This window comes from Panthera uncia (assembly GCF_023721935.1).
Source record: "Panthera uncia isolate 11264 chromosome A1 unlocalized genomic scaffold, Puncia_PCG_1.0 HiC_scaffold_16, whole genome shotgun sequence".
In the NCBI taxonomy this organism is placed as follows: Eukaryota; Metazoa; Chordata; class Mammalia; order Carnivora; family Felidae; genus Panthera; species Panthera uncia.
Genome location: NW_026057576.1, coordinates 60939556 through 60962233, shown reverse-complemented (window position 1 = coordinate 60962233; position 22678 = coordinate 60939556). Strand labels below are relative to the sequence as shown.

The 22678-nt window shown below is 40.6% G+C and overlaps 1 protein-coding gene across 2 annotated transcripts in view; it reads right to left on the bottom strand.

Moving 5' to 3' along the window:
* The window catches only part of GPC5 (glypican 5), a 682725-nt gene extending 663744 nt beyond the window's left edge, over positions 1 to 18981 (bottom strand). For both annotated transcript variants that reach the window (XM_049647136.1, XM_049647137.1), the window contains exon 1: positions 18483 to 18981. In XM_049647136.1, the coding sequence (XP_049503093.1) occupies positions 18483 to 18948 (466 nt within the window). In that variant the 5' untranslated portion in view covers positions 18949 to 18981. The remainder of the gene's footprint in view (positions 1 to 18482) is intronic.
* Between the last annotated feature and the right edge of the window lie 3697 nt (positions 18982 to 22678).

The following is a 22678-nucleotide window of genomic DNA, read 5'->3' as shown; positions in this document are numbered from 1 at the left end:
TGTATTAATTTCTGTGAGAGCACAGGGGAAGAAGAAATGATTTCCTTTTCTTGGAGAGATAAGAGAGGGAGTCAGAGGAGACTTTTAAGTAGGTGGTTTATAGTCTCTTTACCAACAAACAAAAAAACATAAGATACAACATATTAGTAGTTTATAAATAAGAAATTGAGTTTATTATGGTTAAATTTATCTAAGTTCACAAGGCTGATGAGTAGCAAAACAAACTTGAACTAAGACTGGTCAGACAAGACTGAAGGAAGAGAAGGTAAGAAGTATGAAAAGATGAAAAGGTGTGTTTCATTGGGGAAAACAGAAGCATGGAGGTATGGCTGAGAGGGAACGTCAGGTCTGTGCACAGCTGGGGGCTGGGCAGGTTACCAGGGGTAAGCGGTCTGAGAGGATTCCCTGCTTGCCAGCTGGCCTGTGACTGTTTCATGGGTGCTGACAGAAGCCAAGAGACTCACGGAGCAGCAAGTAAGCAGCATGAGTGTGACGACGGTCACCCTGCTCCTCCGGGGGTTCGACACGGATGCCCGCACATGTTGCACCACAGGGGAGGACTGTGGGTCATGGAGGGCAAGTGGCTTTCCCACTTCTAGAGCAAGCTAAACCGATCCTGCTCTTTGCCCTGGGAGAAGACTGTCCCTCGAGGCTGTTAGTTGCAAACACAACCCTGAGAAATGGCCCAGGTAAAGGGTAGTCGGGGCCTTGCATTTTTGGCATACTCAGTAAAAACACACAGGACATCAGGGAAGGTGGATTACCTCTCCCAACAGGGGGAAGATATAAGAGAAATACACTTCACAAATTTCTATGTCTTTTGAATTCTTGACAAAGATGACTTTTTAATGAATTAGAATTTTTAATTACCCTGTGGTAAGTATGTGATTATGTATGTGATTTACACAGGAACACTGGGGTGAAGCCCTTGCAACTCTTCTATCGTGACCTTCTCCATGTAATAATGTTTCAGGGCTCCTGGGCTTGAGTCCAAGGGCAGCAATAAAAACAGGCAATCCCACTGTCCTTTATCCTAATGATCCTGACTTTCCTGTAGCCCATCAAACACTTCATAATCTGGCCCCTTCTTCTTTGGTGTCATAGGCTTTCTCCCCATTTGGAAAGGTCAGTTTTTGATCCTGAGCTACCATATGTAAAATGGTTCCTCACAGATCATCCCTGGAACTACTAAGGTGCTCTAAACTAACTTCGGAGCCAAGAATTATTTCTAAAGGTATCCCTGAATCAGAGGACCTGATCACGGCCATGTCTGTAAGGACAAATGGAACATCATTTCTCTCTTAACTATTGTGACAGTCTATTGGTCTTGTTTCCAGTTTTCTCTTTGTTGGAAGCCATGTTGCATACTGCTTCCAAGGAAGGTAGTGTTCCTAGAGAGAAATCTGAGAACACTACCCTTCTAAACTAGTTCACACTTTCAGATTCAAGATTCAAGAAGCCTAACTAAAACTGTCCTAAACTGAAACAGGAATGCATTGGAAGCATATTGAGACATCCCAAAGGACACTGAAGACAAAGGAAGGGCAGGGAACAAGATGGGCTAAAGAAAGGAAAATCAAGTCTAGAATGTTTACAAATCTCTTACTCTGTGGCTTTAGTTTTTTCCTGCTGCAAAGCAGCCTTCTTCAGATAGCAGAAAATATGACTGCCATATATCTTCCCTCCAAAGGGAGAAACTGACCCAACTCTCTTGGTTCCAAATTAAAAAACTCCAGGAAGAGGATCACCTGATAGAATTGGCAGTGTTTGTACTAATTATAAGGATGAGCTAGATGGGCGAAGGAAAAGGAGAAGGTCCTAGGAAAGCTGTTCAATTTATACACACAATCCCAGCAGTGTTTGATACACATCTTAGAACATCTTCCCAATGCTTACGGCAAAAGCTCAAACTCCCACATATTGCATTTAAATTTCTCAGTGATAGAATTCCTGCCTGCTTTTCTAGTTTCAGTCTCTTGATCTCCACTCTCTCCTGACTTGCCTCCCTGTTGGGAGAGGTAATCCACCTTCCCTGATGTCCTGTGTGTTTTTACTGAGTATGCCAAAAATGCAAGGCCCCGACTACCCTTTACCTGGGCCATTTCTCAGGGTTGTGTTTGCAACTAACAGCCTCGAGGGACAGTCTTCTCCCAGGGCAAAGAGCAGGATCGGTTTAGCTTGCTCTAGAAGTGGGAAAGCCACTTGCCCTCCATGACCCACAGTCCTCCCCTGTGGTGCAACATGTGCAGGCATCCGTGTGGAACCCCCGGAGGAGCAGGGTGACCGTCGTCACGCTCATGCTGCTTACTTGCTGCTCCGTGAGTCTCTTGGCTTCTGTCAGCACCCATGAAACAGTCACAGGCCAGCTGGCAAGCAGGGAATCCTCTCAGACCGCTCACCCCCTGGTACCTGCCCAGCCCCCAGCTGAGCACAGACCTGGCATTCCCTCTCAGCCATACCTCCATGCTTCTGTTTTCCCCCTAATTTTACTCAGGGTTATCTACTATTGCTGGCACTTCATGTACTTTGTTTTGGGGTACATTCATACATAAAGTGATACTCAAATATACGTATTTTGGAGGCTGCAGGCACATCAGGCTATAGTTTGCTTTTTCCTTTCATAAATGCTGTAAGTCATTTGTCCTAATGTTGGTTGGATAGCCTTCCTCTCCTGGTTTAAGTGTCCACATGGTTATCCATAATTTATCATTCAATAGATATTAACAGACATTTACATTACCTGCAAGTTTTTTCTGTGCAATGAAAATATACATATACAATATATTATATATATTATAATATATATATAATATTATATATATATACATATGTTTAAATATATCCAATTAGTTTGTAGGAATACTTTCCTATAAATTGGAATCGCTAGGCAAAGGGCAACCAAAATTCAAATTTTGAGTGATAACTGCAGAATTTGCCCTGAATGTACAGCCAGTCTTCATCAGTCTTCCTGCTCAGTATTTGTAGATGAGAGTACTCTATTTCCTCCAATCACAGGAACATTAGATGTCACTATTTTTAATTTTGACAATGTGATATTCATAAGAAATTAGTTTTCCTTTGTTAATGTTGAGCTCAAGCATCGCCCATATCCTTATTAGTCATTTATATCATTTGAATTTCCTTTTTATGTTCTTTTTTCATTTCCCTGGAAATATTAGTGTCTTTGTTACCAATTTATAAGAGCTCATTTGTGATTAAGGATGCTAACCTTTCTGTAGCTGTGCATTAGAAATGAAATGCCATAGGGTTTTTTTTACCCCATTTATTTCCCTATGATGTTTATTTTTTTGATTACACACACAGGTTATATATTCAAATGTAATGTTTCTTTCTTTCTTTTTTTTTTTTTTTTTAAGAAAGGCAAAGGGAAATCACTGAAGGATTTAACACAAGAAATAAAGATGAGGGGCACCTGGGTGACTCAGTCAATTAAGCATCTGATTCTTGATTTTGGCTCTGGTCATGATCTCATGGTTTGTGAGATTGAGCCCTGCATTAGGCTCTGCCCAGAGCCTGCTTGGGATTCTCTCTCCCCCTCTGTCTCTTTCTGTCTCTCTGCCTCTCCCCCACTCACTCACACACTTTCTCTTTCTCTCTCAAAATAAATAAAGTAAAAAAACAAACAAACAAACAAACAAACAAAACCCTAAAGATCAGATTTGAGTTTTACTGGGAAATCAGTTGGAAAGCAATTGGGAAGTGGACTGCTATGAACCAGGAGCCAATGTCAGCCAACTGGGTGATCCAGACATGAAAAGGCACTAGATAAAAGCACGGTAGTGGCCACAAGGGTGGGTAGAGAAATTATAGGGGCGTTTGTGAAGGAGAATCTAGAGAATCTGGCAACTGGTTGAGTTGGTGGACTGGGCTGGAATTTAAAAAATTAAGTGTTAATATGGGGTGTTATCAATTCAGTCACATTTCTAACTGAACCCTAAAGAGTTCAGCACCACCAACATTCCTCATAAAAGAGGTGAAGGGAGGGAAAGAAACAATTAATAAAAGCCTGATCACAAGGCAACTGAATGTGAGCGGAGAAATCATCACTGATTGGAACTTCCAAAAACATTTATAAATTAACTCCAGAACAGATTCATGTTTCTACATGTTTTAATTACAAATCAAATATCCTCTGAAAGCTCTAGGCTTAAATATTTAAAGTATATAAAGTTTTGTCATATAGGATCCTGTAAGGAGATAGATTGGTAATGTCAAATAGGATTATTTAAGAAAATATTTGTAAAGGGGAGGGTATAGGAAGACTGTAAGAGATACTGCAGTTCTCCCTAGCTAGTAACTGCGGAGAAGCTGGTACTGCCTCTTAGGGGGCAGGACAATAACGTTATTTACCAGAATCCCAAGAGAGTTATGAGCTGTGTGCTTAGGTAAAGGGATGCAGGCAGTCTGCAGTGACTCCGCAAGGTGAGAGGGCCACAGCCCACCTGCTGGTGTCTCCCCAGGCACTCCTTCCCACGGACTGCCAGAGGCAAGAATTCGTCCAGACACAAAGCAGAGTGGGGCGTCTACCTGAAGGGGCAGACACATGCCAGCACACTGTACCTTTGTGTCTTTCACATGGCAGAAAAGTTACGCCCAACACAGGGACACACAAAGACCCACTGGAACTATGACAAGCAAAAACGTGGTAAAACGCAGCAAAGAATGAACTCCTACTTACTTGTTGAAGCCAATTATATATGGTAGAAACTACCCCTGTTCACATTCACTCAGCATACATCCAAGAAAAGTACTTTCCTCTTAATCTTAATTCAATTAATTTAAATGACAATGGTTTGTAAAAGACTAGTCTTTTGCTCTTAAACTACATAACAGGAATAAACCCGATAGGATTAAAGTATAAATAATAAATTAATTTATTAGCGAAAACAAGGAAGGAAAACATAAACTATGTCTCCAAGAATACAGGATTAATACTATGAGCATGAAAAATATTTGACAGTTTGGCATTTTATTAGCATGAAGAGAAAGGGATTTCTATTATGATTTCTTTGCCTGTTCCCTGATCCAGCATAAAGAATTACTTAAATGTCTCAAAAAAGAATATCTGTAATAAAATTAACTATGTAGCATTTTGTACAGAATAGTACTGTTTAGTTTTTTCCCCATACCATGTGGCCCTCAAAACCCACTGAAAGGGAAGCAAAAACATTTTCTGAGAAGTTGAGTTGTTTGCTAAAGGTCCCATAGCTAATAAGTGATAGAGTCAAGACTAACTTATTTCAAAACTGAAAGTTCATTGTTATTCACTAAAATATGTGACAGTAATATGGGATAAATTATAAGTTAAAACGTCTGTTTTTTCCTGTTTGTTTTTCCCATGCCAACATTTCAATGCTTTGTCATACCAACTATTTTTCCTTGTTTTGCATTAAGACATCTCCAAAGATGAGTAGAATATTAAATAGTTAATAACCTGAAGCTTATTTGTGCCCCTAAACTTATAAAAGTAAAAAGAAGAGGTGCCTGGGTGGTTCAGTTGGTTAAGCGTTCAACTTTTAATTTCGGCTCAGGTCATGATCTCACTGTTCAGGAGATTGAGCCCACAATCTGTGCTGATGGTGCAGAGCCTGCTTGAGATTCTCTCTCTCCCTCTCTCTCTCCACCCCTCCCCCAAACTCACATTCTCTCTCTCTCTTAAAATAAACACCTTTTTGGGGCGCCTGGGTGGCGCAGTCGGTTAAGCGTCCGACTTCAGCCAGGTCACGATCTCGCGGTCCGTGAGTTCGAGCCCCGCGTCAGGCTCTGGGCTGATGGCTCGGAGCCTGGAGCCTGTTTCCGATTCTGTGTCTCCCTCTCTCTCTGCCCCTCCCCCCGTTCATGCTCTGTCTCTCTCTGTCCCAAAAATAAATAAAAAACGTTGAAAAAAAAAATTAAAAAAAATAAAATAAAAAAAATAAAATAAACACCTTTTTTAAGTAAAATGTAGTTTTGTTTTGTAACTAAAGCTCTTAACTATACAAAACGTATCCTCATACCTTTTACCTGACAAATAGCTCATGAATTCCTCACTCTTTCAATGTTATTCCTATTTCCTTTACCTTTTAAGTTGATAAAAAAAAAAAAAAAAAAAAAAAAACTTTGTTAAAAATGACTTTTCCCCCCAGAGTGGAATGTATTCTAAGCCTGGTGAGAACAGACCGTTAATCTCTTCATTTTATTGACCTACTTCAGTTTCAGCTCATTAAACACAGACATTTTCAATGATCAAAAGAAAATGAGCCAAATGTAACCTGCTACAACCTTACTAAATAAGAGAGTTGTTCAAAAAGTAAATAAATCTGAACAGGTAATTTAATATTGACAATATTCCATTTAAAGAATATATGTGTAATGAACAAGGACATCCAGAAATAATGTTTACATTCCTTTGATCAACTGAAGGCAAAGTCTGTGCATGTTATCAGACTCCTTCTTAGTTCTTACCCTCTCCCAAAAAGAATATTGAAGAAATCGTGAACTAACGTCCCTTGAAACTGTAAGACAAAGAAAAGAAAAGCCTATGAGCTCTAAAAAGATAGCTGCAAAGATTAATTATATTGCCTATAAAGATTTATAAAAGCTAAAATAAATGTGGTTATCACAGCACAGAAGGAGAAGAAAATTAGTAATTCAAACCCATTACCCTAATAAGAGTAATAAACAAATTATAAAACAAGAAATGTTTACTAGGTTCTAAATATGACTGCATTTGAAACATATTTAAGTTCACAGCTGAACCATACCAAAATGTGCATGTCTCATTAGCAATGACTTAAATAATCCTTCTATTTAGGTACAATTTCCTAATACCTCTTGTGACATATCCTAAATAAATAACGAACTACACTTGATACAGAAAAAAATTTTTTTTCTAAGATAGTAAAAGAGATCTAACGACTAGGTATTTCTAAAACAGGAATTGTTGGAAATACTTTGGAGACAGATTATACCTGCTACCATATATGGTTTTGTGGTTTAGCAGCAATTATTCGTTTGCTTGTTCTGAAAGGCTATGGTCTCTCTACTTGGTCTGCATGGAGTCTGGACCCCAAGCTGGGATCTTTTAATAAACAATCTTCCCAGCTCAGGAATAATTCCACAGACAAGTGAGATGTGCTTTACTGCCAACATGGAATTAACAAGGGTGGGAGGGTGGGAGATAGAAAAACTGAAATCATTTTCTAGTTCCTTACTATTAATTCCTCACAGAAAGGAAAACAAACAAACAAACAAAAAAACGGAAAAAAGAAAGAAAAAGAAATTAAAAGAAACACAAACCAACCAATCCAGAGTCAAATATAAATTATATTTAGGCACATTTATTTTTCTCCATTCTCCCAAAAATAGATGAGTTAACGCTCTAAGTCAGATCAGTCACTGTCTATGTGATGTAAAAACTGCGTAAATTAATCCCTTAAATATTAAATAATCTTCCTTTCTTTGCAGGACATTTGAGGAAACCTTCTTCTGGACATTTGTTTGGCAATCATTTACTCTGTTTTCAAAAATGTTGGATAATGCAAATAAAAACTCCTTTAAATTTAAATTTAAAAGGGCTGGGTCACTTTATAGAAAGTTATGGCAGAGGTACATAAGAAAATATTAACTCCTCGAAAATAACTTAATCAACAACCCAACTGAGCCCAGGTCAGTATATTTTTTAAAAACTTCGCCTTCTACATTTCTCATTCTATTAACATTCAGCATAGAACACGTAAGTAAACACAATGCATTGAGTCTGGTATGTAAATACACATATGAGATTAATTCTACAAGTCAAAATTTATTTATGAATTTTAGGCTAATCACAGAACATTAAGATACATCAATCACAGATCTCACTCTCAAATAGCCTATAGTCTAGCAGAGGAATATACTTAAAATATACTTATTTTAGTCTAGCAGAGGAATATACTTAAAATTGGTATTACTGCTTTGAATCCCTCTCTTACATTAGAAATAACTAAGTATTGATCTGTACATGGTGTGTTTGAGGATTTCAGGACTGATTGATTCAAAGGCAGGACCTCCAGATGATAGTAGTAGACACTGAGTGGCACTTTGAATCTCTGCATGTGAAGGGATGTCCCTCACAGTACAAGGCTTCCAGAGACAGCAGAGCAGGGCTACCACCCAGAAGCAGAAGGGGGCAAGGGAACTCCCAGGAGAGAGGGCAACAGGAGAAGGGGCTCACATAGCTCTGTGATACTACACAGCAGCAAATGGGAAGTCTCTGAGTCAGAGAGCTTCAAAGGGCAGCAGTGGCTTGGGGTCTGTTACAGCCCCCGAGTTTATTTTAGCTGTGGCTAGCAGATGTTGGGTGCAGTTTTGTGGAGTATGCAAAACAAGCAAGCTCTAATGGACTAAAAATATGCTTATCTGAGCTCTATTTAAAGCAAATGGATATGTAAAATTTTGAGTTTGGCACTGGAGGGCCTTGGGCTGATGGTTCCAATCTGATGTGATGAAGTAAAAAACACAGGGGTCAATCTTTAACCCATTTACACAACACCAGAAAACTTCATAAATATCATTATATAGAGATAGCAGAATCTTGGATGGACTGACCATCCATCTGTGGACCAACTTCTAGAGTTTAACTTAAGAATCAGACAGGTTTGAGGTACCTGGGTGGCTCAGTCAAGTAAGCGTGTGACTCTTGATTTCGGCTCAGGTCATGATCTCACAGGTTGTGGGATCGAGCCCCAAGTCCAACTCTGTGCTCACAGCATGGAGCCTGCTTGGGATTCTCCCTCTCTCTCTCTCTCTCTCTTTTTCTCTCTCCCACCCCCAAAATAAATAAATAAACGTAAAGAAGAAAAAAGAATAAGAGAGGTTCAAAGGATGTAGCGATTTATTCAACAACTATTTCAATTCTTGTTCCATGTCAGGCACTGTTCTAGGCACCAGATATTCTTCACTGAATAAGACACCCAACAGTACTGGCTATATATGGCTACATCATTTACGGGGCCCCTGCAAAATCAGAATACAGGAGCCTTTGTTCAAACTTCAAGATGGCAAGAGCAGAACACTGAACCAAGCAGGGGGCCCTTCTGAGAGCGGGACCCTGTGTGACTGCAAAGGTCAGAAGCCCATGAAACTGGCCTTGGTAGACATGTTCTCTATTCTCATCACACACTCAACCTAGCAGTGACAGAGCAACAGTACAGAATAAAGAAAAAATATATGGCGCCATGAAAGAAACAAAAGGATTTCTACAATAATAACTGGGGGAACACAGTTCAGTGAACCTTGAGAAAAACCTCTCCAAAGAGTTGACTTTTCAGCAGAGACCTGAACTGGCCAGCTATATAACATATGTGCGTGAAGAAGCCATAGGTTGGACAGTTTATTCCAATGGTTCTCAACTAGGATGATTTTGCCTTCCGTGGGACATTTGGCAATGTCTAGAAACATTCTGGAGTGTCACAACTTGTGGGGAGAGGGGGAGGACGTTGCTACTGGCATCTAGAGGGTGAAGGTCAGGGAAGCTTCTAAATAACCCACAACATACAGGACTGTCCCCAACTCCCCACACAACAAAGAATTATCCAGCCCCAAATGTTAGTGGTGCTGACAATGAACAACCTTAATTAGAATGGATGTAGATGATATACAAAGCCATAAAGGGGGTAAGAGTTTGTCACATTTACTTTTCATGTCTTTAGCCATGTGACTTTATGGTGGTGAATATTGGAAACCTATATTTACAACAAGGGAGAATTCGATTTATGGTACAGTGCAATACTATACTGTCACTAAAAGAAGTACATATTTAGAAAGATGTTTAAGGGCATGGGAAGTACTGATATGCTTACAATGGTAACTAAGAAAAATAAAGTGATTCTACATTCTTTCAAAAAATATTTATACAATGGGGCACCTCGGATGAGTGTGGAGTACAGGTCATGATCTCGAGGTTTGTGAGTTTGAGCCCCACATAGAGCTCACTGCTGTCATCATGGAGCCTGCTTCAGATCCTCTGTCCCCTTCCCTCTCTGCTCCCCTCACCTTGCACCCTCTCAAAAATAAATAAATAAATAAACATTTACAAAAATCTCTTAAAAATATTTATATCCAGAGCAGATGGCTGATGAGGGTGTTTAAAAGGGTAATACAAAAGGTTATCAGTGGTTATTTCTGGAAGGCAAATTTTGCTCTCTATGTATTTTTCAGTATTTTGAATTTTCAAGAGAATGTGTATTCTTTCATAAAAACATGAAAGTGCAAAATCTCATTCTCTCTCTATAAAAGTGCATTATACATTCAACTTACTTAACGGCCATATGTGAACTTGATATGGCTAATCAAAGACCTAGAGGGGATTATGCTAAGTGAAATAAGTCAGAGAAAGACAAACACTATATGATTTCAAATATATGTGAAATTTAAAAAACAAAACAAACAGACAAAACAAACAGAATGCAGACTCATGCATATAGGAAACAAACTGTTGGTTACAAGAGTGGGGAGGAGTTGGGGGATGGATGAAAGAGATAAAGGGGATTCAGATTCTTCAGCTATAAAATAAATAAATCATGGGGATGTAATGTACAACATAGGGAATACAGTCAATACTACTGTAATAATTTTGTATGGTCACAGATGGTAACTAGACTTATTGTGGGGATCATTTCATAATATATAAAAATACCAAATCACTATGATGTACACCTGAAACTAACAGGATATTGTGTGTCAATTATAGTTCAATAAAAAAGTGGGGTGCCTGGGTGGCTCAGTCAGTTGAGCATCTGACTTCAGCTCAGGTCATGATCTCACAGTTTGTGAGTACGAGCCCCCCCGTTGGGCTCTGTGTTGACAGGCTGGAGCCTGCTTCAGATTCTGTGTCTCCCTCTCTCTCTGCCCCTCCCCTATTCACACTCTGTCTTTCTCTCTCTCTCTCAAAAATGAATAAACATTTTAAAAAATTAAAATTTAAAAATTTAAATATTTAAATTAATTTTTAAAAGAAACAATAAGTGTTGGCAAGGATGTGGAGAAAAAGGAGCCCTCCTACACTATTGGTGGGAATGCAAACTGGTGCAGCCTCGATGGAAAACAGTGTGGAGGTTCCCCAAAAAATAAAAAATAGAACTATCTATGATCCAGTAATTGCACTACTGGGTATTTACCCAAAGAATACAAAAATACTATTCAAAGGGATATGTCATCCCTATGTTTATTACAGCATTATTTACAAGAGCCAAACTATGGAAGCCTAAGTGTTCATCAACAGATGAATGGATAAGAAGTAGTATATATATAGGGAATGCATGTGTGTGTGTGTATGTGTGTGTGTGTGTGTGTGTGTGTGTGTGTGTAATACACACACACACACACACAATGGAATATTATTCAGCCAAAAAAATGAATGAAATCTTACCATTTGCAACAACATGGATGGAGCTACAGGGTATTATGCTAAGTGAAATAAGCAAGTCAGAGAAAGACAAATACCATATGATTTCCCTCTTATGTGAAATTTAAGAAACAACAAAGGAGCAAAGGAAAAAAAAAGAGAAACCAAGAAACAAACTCTTTTTTTTTTTTTTTAGAGAGACAGGGTACAGGAGAGGGAGCAAAGGGAGAGAGAGAGAATCCCAACAAGCTCCATACTCAGCACAGAGCCCAACATGGGGCTTGATCCCACAACCCTGGGATCATGACCTGAGCCAAAATCAAGAGTCAGATGCTCAAGCAACTGAGCCACCCATGAGATCCAGACTCTTAACTATAAAGAACAAACTGATGGTTACCAAAGGGGAGGTGGGGACTAAGAGAACACTATCTTGGTGAGCGCTGAGTAATACATGGAATTGTTGAATTGTTACATTGCACATCTGAAACTAATACAACACTGTATGTTAACTACATTGGAATTAAAATAAAATAAATAATTTTAAAAGAATAGAATATAATAACTTTTTTAAAAAGCTGTTCTATCCGGGCACCTGGGTGGCTCAGTCGGTTGGGCGTCCGACTTCGGCTCAGGTCATGATCTCACAGTCCGTGAGTTCGAGCCCCGCGTCGGGCTCTGTGCTGACCGCTCAGAGCCTAGAACCTGTTTCAGATTCTGTGTCTCCCTCTCTCTCTGACCCTCCCCCGTTCATGCTCTGTGTCTCTCTGTCTCAAAAATAAATAAACGTTAAATTTTTTTTTTTTTTTTTTTTTTAAAAAGTGGTCAACTCTTGATTTTAGCTCAGGTCATGATCTTGCACTTCATGAGTTCAAACCACTATCTTCAGAGTCCGCTTGGGATTCTCTCTCTCTGCCCCTCCCCCTGCTTGCATGCTCACTCTCTCTAGATAAATAAATAAATAAATAAATAAACAAACAAACAAACTTTAAAAAAAAAAAAGCCGTCCTATTTATTGTGATTCATAGAAGAATGACTAATCAATTTAGGATGGTTTTAACAGAGACATTAGTGAAATTTGAAATTTGTAAAGCTGAAAAGAGGAAGAACTGAGGACACAATTGCTATTGTCTTTTCTTCCAGCTGAAGGTCAGGCTTTTACAAGAGAAAGGTAGATATGGAAAATGACTATTCTCTACTAAAAGTAAAGCTATTGTTACTTAACCAAGTAGGTCAGAATTCACACCCACAGACAATCTGCTGCAATGAAGGATATGACCAAAGTCTCTCATGACCCCATTTTTATCAAAACAGGTTTATGGTTTCTTCAACAGTTATACTGAGGCCACTGATTTATGCATCATTTCTGCTTAGGAGAGGCATCTGCTGGAATTGTCCTTTTGGTGTTATACCAGTTAATAACAAAAAAAAATGTTATAGACTTAGAAGGTGCTCTTATCAAACATAGAAAGTAAATTACACACACACACACACACACACACACACAAGATAAAAATCCATATTCCAGAAAGTCTTGACAAGCTGGAAAGTGGATGGGGGAGGAGAGAAAAATTATAAAATGTTATTCTTAAGTTCTCCAAACTGAGCCCCTCCTAAAGCCAATTATACAAATACAGGATGTTGGACACTTGGCAGAAAGGAACTTACAATGTGGCAGGAAGGATGGGGACACACAACACTTATATTTTCTGGTAAGAGGACTATGACAAACAACGGTGTGATTAACACAATTCAGGCCCCTAGTGCACAGTCATTCTCTGTGGCCTTAAAGTAGAAACTCAGACTCACTGTCCTACCATTATGCTTCACTAAAGGCCCAGATAAACATGAAACACGTGATTCTCATGACCATCAAAGTATACACTAGATTTTGCAGAGGAGAAAGTGACAAGCCGCCCTGACACTTTAACTAAGTTCATATTTACAAGCCAACACAGACAACATGAACAGAATCACCCCGCAGTGATGAGACAGGGCCACCTGAGACCTGTGGTGGAGAAGCAGAGACACAGGGACACTCTGCAGCCTCACAAATGACTGAACATCCCCCTCTTTTGATCAACAAGACTGACTGCTGCTTCTTCAATCATGGTGACTACCCCCACCTTCATCTTCCCAATGCCTAAGCAAGTTATCAAGACACCCAATTCCTGAACTGCCCCGCTCCATTAAACCATCCATGAGATCACCCAGCACAAGCTCAAATCTTAGAAAAAGCCCCTTCCTGGCTGCCCTTTACCCATGACACCCACGATTCCTACAATGAGTGATAGTCCTTGCTGCAGCAAGCAAAATGAGCCAAATTTGTTTGAGTACAGGGTGGTTTCTGGTGGGTTTTGGTGAATGGGCTTCAACACGGGGCGATCCTGATATTAATAGTCTGCCCCAACATCAGAGCCTGGGTTCCTTCTATGGCTTTGGAAATCTTATCAACACAACTATGTTGTTCAAGCAGCAAAAAAAGGTTAAATTCATGAGAAACAAGTCTTAATTTCAGATTACTGTCCATGAATGACTATGGCCACCAGCCATCTAGTATATAAATCCTTAAACCATCCTGTGTGCACTACTTCACCTCCCTGAATACAGACAGCAGAGCCGTGGCCGTGGTAGTGGAGGCCGTGGCTGTGGGGTTTTGTTTCCTAGACTTTCCATTAGTTCATGGAAATATATAGATACAAATACAGATATATAGATACATAGATATAGATATGTTTTCCATAACATAATAAAAATCATTTCAGATAGGTTTCTTTCTTAGAGCTTCCATTAGCTCATGAGAAGAAACCAGAGAGTCACTATAATCTAATAAATACCATTTTGAATAGAAATATATTTCCTAGGGTGCCCGGGTGGCTCAGTCCATTAGGTGTCTGGCTCTTGAGTTCAGCTCTGGTCCTGATCTCACCAATGGAGTCCTGCTGCTTGGGATTCTCTCTCCCTCTCTCTCTCTGCCCCTCCCCCAGCCACGTGTGTGCTAGTGTGTTCTCTTTCTCTCTCTCTCTCTCTCTCTCTCTCTCTCTCTCAAAATAAATAAGTAAACTTAAAAAAAATAAGCATAGATATAAAATAGCTGAATAATCTTATTTAAAAAACAAAGGTATTTCCCAATTTTAGAAATACTCATTTGTGGCCAAAAAAAAAACCTAGTTAATATAAAAAACATCTTCTGTTACATAGAGATCTAAAACTAAAATTTCACCCTTAAAGCCCAAGTCTAGTTAAAATCGTGACACTAAATTAAAAAACTGTAGTGACAACAACACATTTTGTGAGCACTTCCTATGTGCCTGGAGTTGTGCTATTTTACACACACACACATTATTTCATTCCGTGTATGCAACAACTAAGTTCTTCAAGAACTAAGATTCCCAGGGCACCTGGGTGGCTCAGTCAGCTAAGCGTCAAACTCATGATTTCAGCTCAGGTCATGATCTCACCGTTCATGGGATTAAGCCCCAAGTCGGGCTCTGCACCGACAGTGCTGAGCTTGCTTGGGACTCTCTCTGCCCCTCCCCTACTCACGCTCACTCTCTCTCAAAATAAATAAACATTAAAAAAAAAAAAACAAAAACTAAGATTCCCATCTTATAGATGACAAAACAGAGGTTCAAGGATAAGCAATTAACCTAGGCCCCACCACTACATGTGGGAGATCCAAGTTTTGAAACCCAATGTCTATAATTCCAAACTCTGAGGTTACCAGGTAGATTGTTTCTCTTGCATGTGAAAAGGAATCAACACTGTGCCTGAAACAATTATAAGACTAAATCATGATGAAAGCAGTTTAAAAAATAAAACTACACAGCACTAAAGTGTCCTGTAGTATTAAATTTTCATTTTGCCACATCAAGTTTATTTTTATTATCCCATTTATAACCAAAAGTTACCAAGAAAAAGTTCTTTCACAAACTACTCCTTGTACCAATGAACATCCAATGTTCAAAAACCAGTTGGTATATAAATTACCTGAAGGTAGTCTTGGATTTTTTTATAAGCTTCTCCTTTCTGAAATACCTTCTTAAAACAAGGAAATAATGCAAGTGTGAACAATGCATGTGGGAAGAGAATTTCAATGTAAAAGCATTATCCCTCCTCCCCAGTAAATAAAATAAAAATCAAAGGACCTTTAAAAGACACTTTCACTAAGTTTGGTTTGTTTTTTTTTTTCCTGAATAAAATAAACAAGAGCAAAGGGCACCTTGACTACTACTTAGGAAATAAAATCAGAACACAGGGAAATCTGTAATTCTAATCACATTTACATCTTCTCTCCTTTTTTACATTTCTCATCCAACATCCTTAGGAGCTCAATAGGCTTAAAAGAATTGGAGCAGAGTAAAGAACAAAGGTGAGGAGAATCTGAGAAACAACTCGAATGGCTGTTCTCACCATTTTAATAATTTCAAATTGGGTAACATAGTTTTCAGAAGATGTAAAAGTCGCAAATATAGGAAGAAACTAAAAAGTTGTTCTACCTGCTATTATTATAAAAATGGCATTTGGGCTAGACATCTCAGGAATTAACCACTTGTGGACAGTAAATGAAGAAAGCACTAAAAAAAGATTAACTTTCAAAAAAAAAAACGAGTATCAAATTGAAATGTACCAGCTTTAGTTAGTGAAAGCCCATGTGCCAAATAAATACATTTATTACAAGGAATATTGACATTTGTATTCTTACATGGAAATGACTACTTACATTAACTATTGTTTTCTCTTGAGCTTGAGGACGCTGTTAGAAAATCGGATACCCAGCTGTTATACTCAATCACGCTAAACGTTACAGATCATACATAAATACAAAAATAAGGAAAAGCAGTTATGAAGCATGTAGTATGTGCGCTTTACTCAGTTTGGGAATGAGTTTGTTATAGCGGGGAAGAAGTAGCAATGTCAAAAGAAATAGTTTAATATTTCATTTACCTATTCAAATAAAACAATGGCTAACAATTTGGAGACAAGAATGGTTTTAATCAAGATGATTTTAATTCAAAATAATACTTTCATGTGACTTTTTCTTAATGCAATTATGAAAGGAATTTAGCCCTTCTTCCCGCCAGCAACACTGATGTCCCCAAGAGTGTAACCCTGAACAGTCCCTGGCATCTGTACTGCTAGGATTCCTCCATCACATTAAGCCACAGATGAATAAATGTACTAGCAATGGGGAAACAATCCAGAATGGCTCAGAAAAGAAGGTGCTTGCCATCCTGGCTCTTTTTTTTGTGGGGGGCAGCGGGGGGGGGGGGTCATATGCATCAAATGCAAATAAGGACACCATTTCCTTCTCTATAAGGCACAGCTTCAGTTTCCCCTCACATCCCTTTTAAAAGGTATGCCAGTGATTGATACTCTAGAAACTTCCTCTTCAAAAGACATGAAATACACAAAGTTCTAGGAATGTAACAGCTAATCAATGTGTTGCATTCAGCAGGTACCAGGAATACTGAGACATTAAGAAGGGCGGTGAAATCAAGGCCTTTACTGGGGAGCTGTCAACGTTTCCTGAACATATCAGCCAAAATTAAGGCATTTGGGAAGCAAAATCTAATAATGCAGGTGACGGTTTCATAAGCTCAATGCCTTCGCCCTATCCCCCTCCACCAACACAAAGACCCACTTCAGCAGTATTAGCTACTGATACCTGAGGTTTAGCTTTTTTTTTTTTTTTTAATAAAAAGAATGCACTGAAATACAAGAATGGGCTTATAAGGGGGTACTATTGTTTGAGGAAAGAACTGCCCTAAGCTGAGAATATCAACTATTTTGTTTCAAGTAGTATAGAAAAAGCACCTTGTACTGAACAGGCATTCAAAAAATACTTGAAATATTTCAAATATAAAAGACTGGTCATGTAAACTAAAATGGACTTAGGGTTCCTCAATGCCCAGATTTTCCTTGCAGGATGAGGGGAGAACTGAGTTCACAAACAGCAAAGCAATAAAGCAAAATAGTTACAGTTCCATCCATAGCGCTAAGAGCAAGTCGCTTCACCCTGAAAACATAGCCAGGGGACGTATTTTAGAACCAAGCATCCTCCATAAATTCTTTATTCAACCCATAAACTCATGGCACTCGTCTGCGTCTTGCCTTCATAGGCAGGGTGCATTGCTCCAGTAAAATCGTAGCTTCAGACACCTACTATTGCATTTGACAGCTAAGACCTGATCTTCCAAACCAAAGGTAAACTGGAAATCCCAGCAGCAGAAGGAAATCTGCGCGGTACGGGTGGGGAGCAGGGGGTAAAGGTGCAGGCAAACAGCCTTACAAGAAGCAGACTCTACACTGGCTACACTCAAGGTATTCTTTCCTCTTCAATCTCTGGTATGTGTCTCATCCTTGTTTAGTGACTTCCCGATACATTCAGTTTTGATCGCCTGTTGCCGTCACATCTTTCAGGCGTCGAAACTACCCAGTCGTCTGTCTGAGAGACACACTGGGTACTTAGTGCAGGTTTCCCCAAGGAGGGCTCGGCGCCAGGGCACAGAGGCAGCTAAGGGTCACGCCAGTGCAGGTGTACAGGGTCCGAGTCCTAATTAAAGAGGAGACGGTTGCCCTTCTCAATGTCCCATACTCCAGCAAAGGAGAAGAACACCGGTTTGTATTTTTAGTAGCAAACTTGGAGCGACCCAGCCAACTTGGTCCACCGGAGACAGCAGCAAACCGAGGCCCCCCGGCGGGGCAGTGGTGAAATTCCCACTCGGAACAGAAACGCAGGCCGCGCTGCCCCAGCTTTGCTAACCTCTCGTAACGCACCAGCAGAAACTACGGGAACCAGCGCGGGCGGCAAATGCCCAGAGCCCAGCTTAGCCGCGGGCGTAGTCTGGGTGTCCCCGGAGCTGCGCTGCGCTGCGATCGGGATGTTCACGCCGAGCTTACCACCCCCTTCCCCCTCCCCGAGGCCTCCCCCGGATTCACCTTGCCCGGCCGGAGTGCCTGAAAGGTCATCTTCCCACGAAGGGCCACCCCCAGAGGCTGAGGAGCGCGGGCTCTGCGCTCAGGACGCCCCCGGCCCTCGCCCCGGCGCGCCGCCCAGCGCTGGCGCGCCGCCCAGAGCCTGCCCGCCGCGCCTTACCTGCCCGCGGCGAATCCGGCAGCCCCTTGACAGCTCCCACCAGGCGCCACTGGAAAAGTTTCCGAACTTCTTCGCAGCTCTGCACGCCCTCGCTCCGAGTAGACCCAACCAGAGCCAGAAGGAGGAGACAGCAACATCCCGCGCGCCAGGTCTGTGCATCCATCATCAGTGTCCTAGTCGCCCCTTCCCACGTAGTGGACCCAACTGTCCCCGCGCGCCCTGCGTTGCAGGCGCTGGAAAACGCTCGGCGGTCGCGGTTCTCAAAAGGTGCAATCTGGCGGCAGAGGTTCCGGGGCTGTTCTGGGACACCGGCTTCACCTGGTGGCACTTGGCTTTCTCCGGAGGAGCTCGGAGGCTGAGATACGAGTTCTCGAGCAGAGCGCCGCCAGGTCTCCCTATCCTGCGGGAGAGAGTTGGCGCTGCACCACTGAGGAAAACGCCTGAAGCCCACAGAGCCCGCGAGCATCTGGCTCCGGCCGCCGCCGGGGTTGCCGCGGGCTCAGCCAGGAACAGCCAACCTGAGACGCGCTCGCCTGCCGCGCTCTGCGGGCAAGCCCCGCCCCTGCACGTTCCGCCCCGCCCCAGGTTCCGCCCCACGCCCCGCCCCCTGCGCGCGGCCGCAGGCCGCACTCGCCTTTCCTCTGTCAATGCCGGCCCACGCGGGGCCGACCTCAGAGCGGCGCTGCCGGGAGCGAAGAAGCAAATAAAACGAAACCCGGGCCGCGTTCTCCCAGGCCTTTCCATGGAACAACGATCTGATGAAAAAAAGAGCGAATGTGGGAAGAGGCTCAGAGAAGATAAGAAATAAGGAACACCAACTGGAAGTACGATGAAATATTTGACTATAAGTCAAGGTCTTCAGTACATGGGAATTTGTATCGAAATTGCGCAAAATGGGATCTAGGTACAATACAAAAGGCAAAAACTTTACAGTTGAGATCCCAATTGAAGACTTGATACCATTTATAGGGTTTTAAGAGTGTACATGAGAATTGGTTTATGTTACTACTTTAGAACATTTTTCTGTAACATTAGCTATGATTCTCTGGAAGAATTTAGAAGTCGTAAGAATTACATTCAGACCTTATCAGGTTCTTATCATCACAGTAAAGTCCAGTTTATTCTCTCATCAACCTTTAGCATCGTATTTTACTTCATTACTTTGTATCCATATGGGCCCTCTGCGCTTTATCACTTCTGGAATTGTTTTAAAACATTTTTCAAAGAACTTCTAAGATAAGAGTGCTTAGGGGAGATTCTAAAAAGAAAGATAGAAAAATGAAGACTTTAAGTGATTTAAAAATGACAAAGGAATTTTGTCAATTTACAACTTACAGAAAGAATGCATTAGAAAGCAGAAACCAATGGGTCATGTGCATTTTCTGAATGTGATTGACTCAGTGCTAAGCCTGTGAGTGACAAGTGTCTCTTCATCTACAAGCACCTGAAGGTGGTACTCCTCCAGTAAAACAAAACTACTTAAAAGCATCGGGCAGGGGGGACTATGAATGCCTCTGCCACTTAAAGGGAATTTAATCCCAAATTTGAACCCTTGCCAAGAGATAGAGATGAATAATTTTAAGCCGTAGTTAAATGTCATGGGACTTTTAATGACCATTTGATATCAAAGGCAGCACTTTCAAGCAGTAGATTGCTTGCTTTAAAACCATTCCAGGGAAATGGCTGAAATACTTCAGTAAAATAGTGCTCACTTGGCTTTTGACATCAATTGCATGAATACTAGTTTTTTGTGTTTTTTGGAGAAGCTCTCTTAATAGATGAGAATTGAAAAAAAATAGCTGCTTTTAAATTCAAGGACTTCAAGCAAAGCTTTATATATGTATCCTGAGTGGGGCAGGGGGGGAACTCCCCATGAATTCCTTCATCTCTAGACATCAAGCATGGAAAGCTTGGAAGTCAGCTATATATGTATCTACAAGAAGAACAAGAAGAATGACCATGAGGACGTGTATAGTGGGTGACAGACAATATTCTCAGGGCTTTTTATGGATACCAATTCATTCATTGACTCTTTAGGACAACCCTGTAAAGTAGTTACTATTTTTGTTGTTTTACAGGTGAGGAAACAGAGAGGTGAAGTGGCTTGTCCTAGGCCAACATTGCTGTTAAGGAGTGGAGCCAGGAATCAAACAGGGAATACAGAACAGGTGCTATTAACCTCAGACTCTCGGCTACTCAGTGCCAAAGAACTTATTGGGTTACATTCAGTAACACCAAAGACACTTTCCTAATTTATCAGATTTTTCAGTAATAATTATATATAATTTTCATCTATGGAGTTTTATTCTACTAGAATTCCTTCTGTGTCAATATAAGGGTAATAAATTCCCAGGTTTTTCCAAAACTTCTTTTTTCCCTACCAAGGTCTCTCCTTGATAGATTTGATCATCATAGAGCATTAACATTAAAAGAATTCTTAGCGATTACCTGGTCCAATTCACTCACTTGGAATTTCTAAAACAATTTGTCTTGCAAGGGTAAAATCGCAAACACAACTGAGAATTATTGATGGTTCAGTGAAAACTAATCAACTAACAAATATTGAACACATATTAAATGTAAAAAAATAAACCACTGTGCATAATAGGGATTATAGAGACATGCAAGCAAGTTCTCTGTGTTTTTACCATTTATTTCAACAAAACAAGTAGGTGGGAAGTGATATAGAGAAATGGAGTAGGGGCTAATGAGCAAATAAATATATTTAATCCATATTAAATGTGCCCAATTACAAAAAAATAAATATTTGTTTCTACTTCTTACTCCCTATTGCCACCACAGTGGCTAAGCCAAGTGGCTTCAAAGGGTTTTCCTAGCAGTATCCTTATGCCAGGCACTCAAACAGTATGTGCTGGCTCTGCTGTGAAGCTTTCAGGATGAGTTTCCTTCTTCTGACTAGAATGCAATGCCAAAAAAAAAAAAAAAAAAAATGCAATGCCAAAGTGCCTTTTCTATGAACATTCTAGAACAACCTCTACATACCGTACTAAAACTAATCTTTTGTTCAATTTACCTCTAAATATTACGGATGAACCTAGGGAGGAATTTCCATATTTTGATAGTGATAATGTCTCGTTTTTCAAAGGTTATTCAATAAACATTTATCGAATGCCTCTTATCTAATAGGCATATGTTTTGCTTTTGAAAGACCAATAAATACCATTAGACAGGAGAATCTTTAAATGGTCATTATGGAAAACACACCTTTGTATCTTCTAAATGCAAAGCTTCTAAGTAGCCATTTAAAATGTGTCAAGTCAAGACCTTGTCAAGAGAAATGAAGAACCTCTAATGTGATTTAGGTGATAATATCACAATACCCTCAGCCCTGACTACTGCTTTAGGCTAAGACTGGCCACTGGTTAGCTCACCTCCAGAAGCTGGTTGGGGTGACTTATATACCCAATCAATAATAATAGCTAATACTTATTAAGCGTTTACAGGTATTATTTCATTTAACATTTCAACCACCCCATGAGATAGTAACGTTATGTTACTAATAGGGAAACAGAAGTACAAAGATTAAATAACCTTCCAGAAGCCGCAGATCTGATAAGAGCCCAAATGTAAGGCAGGTATGCCAAGTTCTGCACTCCCTTAGCCATTACACTCTATTGCCTCTGACAAAACAGGTACCTGTTTCTGGCTCCTTGACTCAAACTACCATATAAGGCACTGGTACTTAATGCTGTTCCTTGTGTACAGCCAGCTTGATCTCATCTTTATAGAGGTCCAGAGACCCAAAAGTGGCTCTGACACTGACCCCAAAAGCGTCTTCCTCAGTAGATGGCTGAGGTACTACTTGCTCCTCCTTTGTTCCTCCACGAAACTTTCAGTCGTGAGAATGGTATTGTCAGGACTAAAATTCCATGTGTTGCCTCGACATCTTTGAGCCTTGTAGGGTCCCAAAGGCTTAGATATGAGTTCTGCTGTTGCCAGATATGATCTCCCCACCCACCACCAGCAAGAAAGGCTCTGACCCTGGCTAACTCCCCCATCAGCCAGACCAGCTCCATCCCACCTTATCTTCAACCTATCAGATCTCCCTTTGTCCTTCCTGGAGAACCAAAGGTCACCTCACCCTCCTGTCTGTCAAGCCTGCCTCCCACAGGTTCACTCTGCTCTCAGGTACAACTTCTGGGGCCCTGAGTGGTATGTGGTGTTCTCTTCCCCTG